We start from the raw sequence: 12543 nt of genomic DNA on the forward strand, positions 1-12543 counted from the left end.
ACCAATAGACAGCAACCTCACGGAGTTTAAACCGAGCAGCTCATACCAATCCGAAAATAGGGGCGTGTCGTTTTCATTTCTAACGATTTATACCGTCAAATTTGCATTAAAAACACTATTCTCCGATATGCTTATAAAAATAACATATCAAAAAATATTTTATAATGCAAAAATATTCAATAGGGCTATTTTTCCCTATTACAATAACGAACAGTTTTCATATTCATCCCTACATCTTACCCTTAAGATGTTCCGGTGTCAAAGTTGAGTAGCAGGATTGTCATGTCTTTGTTGCATCTGTTCCACCTCAAATGTTATGAATAGAAGTGTGTGAATATATGGAAAAATAATAACCATCTTACCTTAAAAGAAGTGTTTCATCAGTGCCCTCAACAGGTATGTTTTACGTGTAATAATATTAAGAAATTGTTTACAATTTCATGGGGAGAAGTCTTAGTGGAAGCGAAGCCATTCATCCATGCTAAGTTAACTGCCCGGCTAGCCGTTGGCTAACATTAGCTGTACTTGTGGCACGGCTACTGAATAGCATTAAATCTTAGCATTTATATTACCACAAATAGTCATCATTATCTGAATTGATAGCCACAAACGCGAACTTTTACCTCATTGCACCGTATTCTAAACCTGTTTTAAAACAGGAAATGTATAACCGTTTTAATTCATGTTAGCTTGTTAGTTAGCATAGCCATGGAAGAAAAGGGTAAACATTTTAGCAGGTGTATACTGTATGCTCTATTTAAAATATCCACTGTTATAAATACTAAATCTATTCGGCTATTAGTAATTTGACTTTACTTTAATGTATCACGGCCATTTAAGTTATCTTTTGTTGGTGTTTGTGTTTTGGTTTATGTCTTGTACAACTCCACAGCCTGACTAAAGTATGCTGTCACATGCGTTCAATTTCATGTACTGCCAAACTCTTATATGTTAAACCACATGTACATCACCTAGCTGTGTTTCTTCAACATCCGTATTGATTTATTTAATAAAGTCAAACCACCCAAAAGATGGAAGAAAAGCTGAATGGATCACTGCCTGTTGTATCTCCGGAGTACCTTCAACAGTGGTGAGTCTTCCTCCTCACCACAGTGTGGCCAGACTGGACCCAGATTATGTCAGCTGCCCTCTAACTGGCAAAGTGTGATACTATGAAATGAAAGCATGTGCACATAGTTGCCCGTTTGACATTTTGTATTGTTTTTTACATCATTATTTTTAATAATATGCCATTTGGGATCATGAACAATTGTTATAAAGGTGTATATTTTCTTTAATCAGAGCTCAGTGTTCTTATGATGTGATCTGATACGTGGAACACAATTGGGGGAAAAATGTGGTTGTGTTTGATTTGCTAACACAGAGATGTCAAAATCATTTCAGTTCATTTACAGGATTTTTTAATATTCAAGCTGTTGCTTTTCTTCAGGCACAAGAATCAAGAGGGGTTTTTTTTTGGGGGGGGGGGGGGGGGGGAGTTTAAGCAAAAACCATAAGTTCAGTTGAATCGGACATATATTAAATGTTTTGAAAAGAGTATAGAGTCAGGTGCCAGTTTTTCTGCTCTACCTACTATATTTAGAAGTGATTTAATTCACAGTAAACCTGCTTTATAGCAGAACCACTAAGGCTGTTGATGTTTTTGTTTAGTTTTAATTAGATTTAATCTGTTTGTGCTATACTAAATAGTTTATGAAGTTGCACTACTGTCAGAAATGCTTGAAATTAAACATGTGGGATCTTGTAATTAGTAGAAGTGAACCAATCCGATATTACGTATTGGTATCGGTCAGATACGGACGTAAATTACTGGATCGGAGAGAAATAAAAAATGTAATCCGATCCATTAAATATCAAAAAAAGCTCCTCACAAAACTTGCGACACGGTGTAACTCGGCTCATAGGCACGTCGGAGCAGTGTGCTCACGTGATAGAGCGGCTGTGTGTATTTGTAGCCTCACTACCAAACCGGCATTTCATCTCCGATGAAGTTATCCCAGAGAGAAGTAAAGCAAGTGTGTAAGTTCATCTCTGAATGTTTGTAAAGCATTCCCACGTTAAGCTTAACAACCGATATATGGAGCGACTGCCTCTTCTCTCTCACTCTCCTGATGCTACTTCAATCGTGAAACTGATTAATGATCAGCTGATTGGCTTTTCTGTCGCGAGTCCGTCTCTCTTGTTTGTTTTTGGCCCACTAGGTGTTGAATCTATTTAATTATTCTTGAAAAATAATTTATTTCTGTGCATTTTTTTTCACACTGCATCAAATTATAGTTGATTACGTCGATTAAGCATCATGAGGTGGAGGGTGGGGGGTGGTTCCCTTTTTTTTTTTTTTGCTGGGAGTTTGCAACCCTATTAGTTAGGTTGCTTAATATTTCTGCTAAGTACTCTTTAAAATACCAGAATAGGAAGGATGGAGTAGGTTTAAGTTTATTTGATTGATCAGTATTGCTGAACTATGAAATATTTTGTGGGCAGTGTATTTTTTACATACAGGTATAACAGAATAGCTTTAGTGTTGTTGTTTATTTTAACTTGAGTATGAACTTATACAAAATGCAGCAAGATATTAAAAAAACAGTTTTATTGATTAAAAAACACTATATCGGACTCATATCGGTATCGGCAGATATCCAAATTTATGATATCGGTATCGGACATAAAAAAGTGGTATTTTGCCATCTCTAGTAATTAGATGATTAAAATCAATGTGTTTGCTGTTTTATCACCACTCAGCTAAATACAAAAAGACCTAAACAAAAAGCACATAGTTTATGTAATCCAGCTAACATCTGTTTTAACTCCACAGTGCATCTCACACAGCCAACTTGATTGTTGTAAAAATACTTAACCATTTTGTGCTTTTGTTTTGTTTTTCTAAATTTCCTCCACCTCAGGGTTCGGTCTGCCCAGCAGTTTCAAGCTCTCCAGGCTCAATATTCAGACGTCATTCCTGAACATCAGTTTCACTATACAGAGCATCAAGCTGGAGAGCCAGCTATGGCAAACATGGTTAATCCGGAACCCGTGATGGATCAGCTGGAACCTACCAACTTGACAAAACGTACTTTGATATATTTATTGTGTTAACACCTAGTTATAAGTTAGGATCAGGGTTTAAAATGGGCTGGAATGATATTCCTTCAGTTAATCTGTAATTTAGTCTGATAGGGGTCATCAAAACATTATGAGTTAAATTGCCTATCTGGGCACTAGGCCTTTATGTTTTGTTTTCTGCTGCATGATGTTCAGCAGGAGCAGGTAAATTGGCTGGAGCTACACCTAAGCATGATGTGCTCAGCTTTAAAGGCTTCCTCCTTCCTACAGTCGCTCAGAGTTCCTTTTGCTCATAGACAGTGACAAGGGAAGTAAGTTTATTAACCAAAGCATGAATATTGTGTAGTCAGTAACTCAGTTGTGTAAAGTATGTATTGATAAGTTGGAGGAAGGAGGAAGCTTTGCTAGGGCAGCTGACCGCAGCCTGTTCACAAAGAAAAATCTACTGCGGGTTATAAACTTTTTCCCCTTGTTGCACTTTATCCTCAGTTTAGGATCTAATGTTAGTTTAGTGTGACAGTCTTACCATTATATATGGTGTTTTTTTTTAATAGAATTTATTTGCTGTATATTAGGGCATGATGATATATAGAAATAGTCTGCCAAAACTGCAGTTTAACACCACACAAGAGCAAATGACTTCCAACAGTACTTACATCATGGTCTCTTATCTTTTTTTATTTTTGTTTTCTCAATTCTTGTAGCTCCAGCTAAAAAGAGAGGCAGACCAGCTCAACCCAAGGAACCAGGGGCACCCACACCACCAAAAGTCCCAAAGGCACGAAAGCCACCAAAAGACCCAAATGCACCTAAAGCAAAACCAGGTCCAAAGCCCAAAAAGGCAGCTCCGGCTGATGGGAAACAGGAGAAGATTGATGAAACTTTCAAGAAGGTAAAGAGGAAAGTAGACCGCTTCAAGGGCATGTCAGAGGAGGAGGTCATGAAAAAGACTCTACCAGACCTGCTGGACTACAACCTAGACTATGTCATTGTAAGATTCACTTTTTAGTTGGATAATTATATATTATGTCTAGTTCACTGCTAGACCATAATGTGAACATAAGCGTGGCTAACCTCACCGGTTTGCTTTCAGATTGGTATCAATCCAGGTCTGATGGCAGCTTTCATTGGAAGATGGTTTCCAGGTCCTGGAAATCATTTCTGTAAGTTATGATACTGTAATTATTTTGAGTTGTCTTGTGGTAACATAAAAATGGATCTTAGGCTTCAGAAAGGTTATTGATTTGCTGACACAGTGGTGCAGATTTTTACCTTACAGAATAAAACATGTCCTGGTCCTTTCTCTGTGAAGTTTGTAAATTCTCTTCCTGTATGGAATTCTTCTGGGTACACAGGTTCAATAAAATGTCCGTATTTATTAGCCTTTGGTGCTGAATCACCTGGTCACTTTTTGATTTCAGGGAAGTGTTTGTTTCTGTCTGGATTTACTGATGAGCAGCTCAACCACATGCATGACACCGTCCTACCTGTTAAGTATAAAATGGGCTTCACCAACATGGTGGCCAGGGCAACACCAGGGAGCAAAGATCTTACAAGGTATATGACTGTAAAAGATTTCAGTCATCATATTAGAAAATAAATATTTTATAGGTTTCATAAACCTTTTTCTTTCATTTCATCTCACCAGTAAAGAGTTGCGTGAAGGAGGCAAAATTCTTGTGGAGAAGCTGAAAAAATACAAGCCACTTATTGCTGTGTTCAATGGAAAATGTAAGCCCACCTACTAACAAAGAGCAATAGTTGCCATAAAACAGTTTGCTTAAGTCAGTTAAGCTAATAGTTATCTTATTTTGTCCACAGGCATCTATGAAATGTTCTGCAGAGAACTGTTTGGTAAAAAACCACAAAAACTCGAATTTGGTTTGCAGCCACACAAGATCCCCGACTGTGACGTGGTGAGAACTCAGTTTTCAGTCAGGTTTTTAAAAGTTTCTTCAGATATTGGTGGAAATGATACAGATACATGCTGTTCTTCAAGAATATTTAAGAAATATTTTCATCTGTTATTTGTATTTATTCAATAAATTTAATAGACAATGTTCAAAGTGTGAAAATAATATTAAGAATAATAAAATTTTTCTAGTATGTTGTTCATAAAGGCTTAAATTTGTAATTATAGGAACTGACCCGAAATTGAATGTGCAAGCCTTTATATTTTGTGTTAGAAGTGATATGATCAACATATTGATATCAAAGGAAATCAATATAGACAACTAGAAAATTAAGAACTGCAAGTGTGATACTTAAAAGTAACTGATACTTCATTCTGAAGACTTTACTTAAGAGTTTATTTCTTCTTTGCAGGCTTTGTTTCTGATGCCTTCATCCAGTGCTCGTTGCGCCCAATTCCCTCGTGCTCAGGACAAAGTCCACTTCTACATCAAACTGAGAGAACTCAGAGACCAACTGAAGGGTGTCCAAAGAAGCACAGAGATCCAAGAGGTCAACTACATGTTTGACCTTCAGCTGGCCAAGGGTAAGCATGACCAGGGCTGGGTGGGTGGGTGTGTGTGTGCATGCGTATGCGTGTTTGGGTTTTGTTTTGTTTTTTTCTTTTAAAAAAATGTGTAACTTGGCTGTCTAACCTGAATTTCACCACTAAGTACCTTTACAGCGGCTTTAATTAGAAATTTTAATTAAAATTCAATTTTTAAAAAGTAAAACTACTACGCTGTTATTTACCATAGATACTTTCCCTACTTTTAATATTGTAGAAATGCCTCAAAGCCACTAAAATTAGTGAAGTCATTAATTTAATATCCTGTCCATTTTATTAATTTTTTAAAGCATTTTGTTAATTCTTCCCCTTTTATATCAACAGAGGATGCCAAGAGGCTGGCAATAAAGGAAGAACAATACGACCCTGGTTATGAAGATGCCTATGGCGGAGCATATGTCGAGAGAGGACCTGAAGGAAGCCAAGCTGAAAGCCAGAGCAACGGTCACTGCACGTTTTCATCTGCTGAAAATACAGGTAAGTCATTCAGATAGGGTGAGCCTGAGGGCGAGCTCGGATGCACCTAACATTCATCTACAGTCCTCGGCGCTTATGGTTCCTAGTTTCAGGTAGTTGTATTCTCCACCTGTTGAGACACTTGAGTTTGTATGATTTGCATAAATCTGTGTAGTTTGTATAAATTTCAGTTTTTATAAGTCCGTCTGTTACTCAGATGTGAATGTAGCGTTATGTAATTGCACGGACATATGTAATTTGTCTTAAAGTGATGGCACAATCCTGGCCAGGAGCTGGAGTAACCATGAGCATGAACTTTGCTACAGACATCATTCGTTCACATCTTACATGCATAGAAAAATGCTTCTGTTTCTGTGTTCTCCACCCCCAGAAGGAGCGCAGGAGGCGACTGTATCACAAACAGCTGATGGCCAGCTCCCAGACGGACAGTGGATGACCCAGTCTTTTGCAGATCAGATTCCAGACATAGGCAGCGGACCAAAAGATGGTAGCATATGAGGAAAAGGGCTTGCCTGTGCTACACACAGAGACTTGAGCAAACTTAGCTCTTACCTCTTTTTTTGTCAGGTTTTAAAATTCCTTTTTAATTAGTGTCTGAGTGGAATATTAAAAAAAAACATATAGTGGACTTTTTAGAAAATTTGCAGAATATATTTTCTGCACCTTTTTAATTCTTTGTGATCTTGTAAACATATACAGCATGATCGTCTTCACTGCAGTCTTTTTAAATATGTGAAATCAGGGACTTGACAGTAGCCTCTTTCAGACACAGTGCGTTCAACATCGATGGTGCTCTGTCCTGACATAAGTGATGGTAATGTTCCTCAGAGCTTTTTTCACACATACCATTATTCCAGAGAATTTTTTTTGACAACCACATGAATCATTATGCCGACCTTTGGTTTAAGGTGCTTCAGCACCAGTTTTTATACTGTCTGTTTCTTAAAGTGATTCGTAAATATTACTAGGTTTGGCCCAATAAGATTGCCCTTCTGACTTTTAGAACAGAGTGACCAGGGGTGCCCATTGATAAGATGCTGTAAGATGAATACAAATTAATACTTGTCTGAAAGTGGCTAATGATGTGTGACTGTCTTTTCAAAGACAGTCACACATCATTTAAACCTTTGTTTTGCCTTTTTACTGTACTGTACTGTACTGCACTGCACTGCAATGCAGTAAATGAGAACTTTCACATCTGCTGTTTAAACAGCAGATAAGTTCCAGAAATTTTATTTTATAAACTTGACTGATCAGTGTGAGCTTGTGTGATCCTCTGTTTGCAGGGAGGACTTGGTTAGCATTAAAATGTTACATTCATGGTGCTATGAACTGATGAGATGCAAAGTGATGACTCGATGTCAGAGGTCCTGCAGAGGCATCATCTCACCAGCCTTTAAATGTGTTACGAAACATATAATGGGTTTTATTTTATTTTTATTTTGCTTTAGGAATTGTAGAATTATGTTATGTTTATGATTATATCAGTCACACGGAATGACTCATTTGTCCATTAAAATTTACTGATGATGCTTTTTCTATACTTTTGTTTTACCTTTGTTTCAATATCACATGGTAGCTATTGTTCAATCTTTGCGAAGAAAAAGGCTTCCTTTTATTTTCCTGTTGTACATTACAATTAGACTCATGGTGTTGATAAGATGTCAACAAGTTCAGCAAATGCTGAAGTTTTTTTGTTTGTTTGTTTTCCTTTGTTGGTTTCCTTTAATCAATCTTTTTTCCACTTTCTTTATGGTTGATTACACGTCCCTTCCCTGGTGTGTTTAACATCACCTGGCCAGATGCAGTTCTAGTTGAGACTGGGGGCATAAGGTCCATGTTGCCATTGGTGTCCCAGCAGAGATTCATTTTAGAATTTGAGGTCATCTTTGATTTCAGAGTTTGTGTATTTATGCCTCGTCCTCTCTGATTCCTGCTGTCTGAACCAGATGACCTGCAGATGCAGTTATTCTCTTGAGATGCGCTGAAGAATATGAAGAGGAAAAAAACTGAAAATCACACAAAGGATGAGCTTTTCATTAATGTTACCTCCTTATAATATTAGCAACAGATACAGTTTGTTGGAGTGACAAAGACACGGCATATGTAAAGAAAGCCAAAAATGAGATTTAATAATCCTAAGGTTAAATCAGTTTTTTTTTTAAAGAGGTAAAATTGTGAATTTTTATGTACACATACCTGTTGATGCTATCATTGCTAATACTCCATTTCTGCTTGTAGAAATCTGCAGACCACAGTAACAATCTGCAAAGTGCTGTACAGCTGAATGACACCATGCTGTCACAGTAAAACACAGAAAAAAGAAAGAAATTGAAGTACTAATTGCTGTTGTTAACCCAAGTTCATTCCAAAGCCCAGTAGAGAATAGGATATTAGGGAACTCTCAGATCAAACAGTTCACACTTTACCTTTTGGTAAAAAAGATGGTCAGCTCAACAGGTAAGATGAGGAAGGTAAGTAGATGGGTAAACAAATTCATTGTGAGGAAGTCCCTGTAATGCGGCCTCCAGCTGCTACTGTCATGACTATCCCTGCATGCCTCACATAGCACTAACACAGACACACAAAGGGTGGAAATTACATAAAATTATGTGTCATGCTACCTGTGAGAGACCTAGTGTGTGGTATAAATGACACTGTTCATTCATTTAAACCTCAATTTAATACATTTTACATAAAATGGGAAATTTAAATCATTAGTTTAAAATCTTAAGATTACATCATATTCTGCTGCTCAGTGGACCTGGCAGTCTATATAAATCCACCGAATAGATCAGAAAGACTGTTACAGCCTACCATTTTACTGAAAGCAGAGAGGATATTGTAAAGAAATATTTTATGATTATTTAAATATGAGCTACATTAGATTCCTCTATCTTCTTACCTTGAAGAATACAGCAGTATCAAGATGGTGGATGCAAGTAATGCCCTCCTAATGTAATACTTTTTCAATTTGTTAGCATTAACATATAATCGATTTAACTAAATGTCATTAACTGTCAGAAGTTAATCTTTGAAAAGGCTTTCAGGACCCCTTGTTTAGGTTTGTACACCACAACTGATGTTTTGTGAGTCAATGCAACCACCTCCACTGGGGTTTATCCAGGACCAATGGCCATGAAAGGCGAACATAAAGATGATTGTTTTATGTTCATACCAAATCATTACACTCTTCCTGTTCCATTTCTGTGTCCTCTTTACCATTTGAACCAGCGCTCTTACAAGGACATTTTTTTTCAATTAAAATAAAGTCTTACAAAAACTTCTGTATATCTGATGATCAGCTCGTCTCATTTGACCTCCTTACCTTTCTTGATAGCCACTGGGAGGTTCTCAATGACTCTGTGGTCCAGATGGTTTTCCTTGTGACACTTCATCATCCTCTCTTCTGCACGACCCACTTCCTTCGTCTGCTCACAGCAAGGAGATTTGGCTCCTACCACTGCACTGCTGTGAATATTTTGTGCTGTAAGCAGATCTGAGACAGTTGGTTGATAACATGTTTTAATATAACTTTATGGTGTAAACCAGAAATGCTAAAGAAAATGAAGGTGGAAAAATCTCACCTTTCTCTCTCAGGAAACAAAGAGCATCCATGTAGCCGTTGTGGCATATCTCAGCCAGCTTCTGCCTCACAAAAAACAAACAAACAGTTAAACATTACTGTACACTCTACTGCTTTAAAGTCGTGAGCTCTGAACATGAACCCACCTCAAGTCTGGGGGGGAGGAAGGATGTACAGACTCGATATACATTCCCTGTGTTGGCCTGAATGCTGACGTTTCCGTAGTGGACTTCAAAGAAATTGTATGACCCTTCTCTGGGGCAAATGTCACTCTCTCCTGAGAATGGCGCCATGGTGATGGTGTTTCTCTGCTCGGACAACGGCATCATGTTGCTCAGTGCTCCATCCACGTAGCGCTTAGAAGAAAGAAAAATGATCAAAATTGATGGCAAGCTGAGATGACGAAGTAGATCTAGTGTGACAAAAACATGTCACGAACTGTCCTCATATACCAAGCAGCCATAGCATTTATAAAGTAAAGGTGGATTACTACTCTCAAATAAAGATCATACGTATGCTGTGTGCTCTGTTTGTATGCTCAATCATAATTTAAAGTGTGCTTGCCTCTTTACCTGTGTGCTCTATGCCACTTACCTTATGTAAACCTTGAATGAGTTTAAAATTAACGTGTGAGCAGAGAAAAAAATTAAAAGCTTTGGCTGTAACAAAGCCTCCAGATATTGCGTCTTTTAGCCAAGAAAGCCATAGACTGTATTAGATGGCCATGCCCACCATAACATCACCGACCGATTAGTAAGGTTATGTTATGAAACTTGCTGAGACTGCTGAGATGGTTGTCTTCGCTCAACTGCAACAGGGCGTGATGAGAAAGGATTTGATATGATATATGAATGATATCCCGTTCCACTTCTATGATTCCCAAATTTACCTGCCTCTGAAATCTGGCAATAAAATGCTCCTGTAGCTTTGAAGCGGTTTTTCTTTCCCATTCTCTATGGTCTATGGCACAGAAATCTCTACTCATTTATTTCAATAATAAGACCAGTAAAAGCAAAGAAAGCATACAAAAAAAAGTTAAGCTCTACTGACCATGCCATGGTATGAAGGTGGAATGAAACCACAGTAAACAGGGAAAAAACAGCTGCACATGAGAACCTGCAAAGGTAAAGAGGTTAGATCACTAGAACAGAGAAGCCTAAAAGATCCCAACAATTTTTCTGTAAAGTCACCAATCTGATCAACCTGAATGAGCTCCTCTCTGCTGGCAAACTCGGACACCAAAACATTTTTCCCATCAGCTATTCGGGTGAGAGACACGCAGAGCCTTCCAGAAGCCCGGAGGTGGGCATCTTCTGGAAGCTTTTCCAGCAGGGAGTCCCTGACTGTCCGGAGCAGGCTGAAGGTCGGGTGGAAAACTCCAAAGGTGTGTTTTCTTGCCTCCTTCGCTGTGGTTAAAATATCAGCACACAACTGTTCTGAGGGAGAAAATGGAGCAGAACCAAATGTTCAGGCTAATGTAGAGAACCAGTGACATTATGATGTATCATTGCATTATCCACATGTCTGTTTTTTATTGCACAGCAGTTGTTTTCCTCTACAGTCCGCTCACTTGACCTTGAATTCTGTGCGACCTATGGAATTTGCTCTCACTGTTGTATCAGCTGTTTGTGTGTCAGGAACTTATGAAATACACTGCCTAGTGTCAGATACAACACCATTTGTTTTGAGATATGCCTGAACTTCATGAATGGACGGGTACTTCAAGTGCAAATGAAAAAAAGACAAAAATTTCATACAAAAATACAACGCATTGCAATAAACATGAATTATGTCACACAAAATGTTTTCATATATTCAACAAGGCATGTAGAAATAAAATAAACTTGCATATTTTTATTGGTCAATTTTGTGTATGAGAATGATACCAAGAGTTACATTTTATTTATGAATTCCTCTTTAATTTCTCTTTAAGAAACAAACTGTTGAAGAGCTGGACAAACTGTAATCTGCAGTGTACATTAAATGTGACTCACCAATGGGAATGCCAACAGTGAGAGCTGCAGCCACGAGACACCCAGAGGAAGATCCACAAATTTTAGAAGCACCATGAACCAGCTGTGGAGCCCGCTCCAGGATACAGCTCAAAGCTCCCACGTAGTAAATGCTCCTGAATCCACAGCCTGCAAAAGAGATGTTCCACTCCTCGACCCAGTTAAACATCTTACCTGGTTTCTCCATTGACTGTAAGATTAATTAAAACTCAGAACGATATCTATAATATTGTCATTTTGTCAGTCGTGTCTCAGAGTTCAGCTGGTGCATTTAGGAACCTCCCAGGTTTGACTTGACCTACGTTATCTGCACTACAGTCAGATGTAAACGGGGAGTGTTTTAGCTGGCTATGGTGTGGTATTGCACAACTTACTAGGCTCAAACGTTTCAAAATAGAAAACAAGCTGGAGTTGCTCACTAACTGTAATTTGGCCCGCTGTATGACATGTGATACAGTTTTCATTAGTTACACAACTCCGCACTGTGTACAAAAATATGGGAGGCACAAGTGGGAAAACGCCATGACCATTCTGACTGGTTAGTAGGTGTTTGTGAAGGGCTATAATTTATGAGATACAAAAAAATCCAAGAAACACGTGTGTGTTATATCATATTAGCCAATGAGCATTGTATTAGGTGAAATAAATAAACAATAAAAAATAAATAAATAAAATAAATAAATAAAAAATAAATAAATAAAGTGATTCTATTTATTTGCCCCAATATTGAACATAAATGTGTGACTTTGTTCAAATCAAATATTTGGCTTATTTGTATTGTTTATATCTGAAAAATATTTATGTGGTTACAAGAGCTATAATAGATATTTTAAAAAACAACAACATCAAAATCAAAAATACCATGA

General features: G+C 37.8%; 2 protein-coding genes across 3 annotated transcripts; one reads left to right on the forward strand and one right to left on the reverse strand.

The window, feature by feature from the left end:
- Positions 1-239: 239 nt before the first annotated feature.
- LOC146665293 (G/T mismatch-specific thymine DNA glycosylase-like) lies at positions 240-7622 on the forward strand. 2 transcript variants are annotated; one of them, XM_085412889.1, is made up of 11 exons: positions 240-396; positions 1016-1090; positions 2925-3091; positions 3789-4075; positions 4178-4247; positions 4506-4641; positions 4733-4815; positions 4906-5000; positions 5410-5581; positions 5927-6079; positions 6450-7622. In XM_085412889.1, exons 2-11 carry the CDS (start codon positions 1032-1034, stop codon positions 6575-6577), a joined length of 1350 nt encoding a protein of 449 aa, XP_085269015.1. In that variant the 5' UTR covers positions 240-396; positions 1016-1031; the 3' UTR covers positions 6578-7622. The 2 variants fall into 2 exon arrangements, with proteins under 2 accessions (XP_085269015.1, XP_085269016.1); XM_085412890.1 differs by lacking the exon at positions 1016-1090 and having other exon boundaries at positions 252-396.
- On the reverse strand, positions 6840-11994 carry LOC146665294 (patatin-like phospholipase domain-containing protein 2). Its single transcript, XM_085412891.1, has 9 exons — positions 11660-11994; positions 10869-11101; positions 10716-10781; positions 9812-10021; positions 9667-9727; positions 9408-9578; positions 8509-8650; positions 8279-8377; positions 6840-8063 (listed from the first exon to the last, which is right to left on the reverse strand). The coding sequence occupies exons 1-9, from the start codon at positions 11862-11864 to the stop codon at positions 7805-7807; spliced, it is 1446 nt and encodes a 481-aa protein (XP_085269017.1). The 5' UTR covers positions 11865-11994; the 3' UTR covers positions 6840-7804.
- Between the last annotated feature and the right edge of the window lie 549 nt (positions 11995-12543).

The sequence above is a fragment of the Rhamphochromis longiceps genome, linkage group LG7 (assembly GCF_057381845.1).
Source record: "Rhamphochromis longiceps isolate RC_006_pf linkage group LG7, R_longiceps_female_GT1.1, whole genome shotgun sequence".
Classification (NCBI taxonomy): Eukaryota; Metazoa; Chordata; class Actinopteri; order Cichliformes; family Cichlidae; genus Rhamphochromis; species Rhamphochromis longiceps.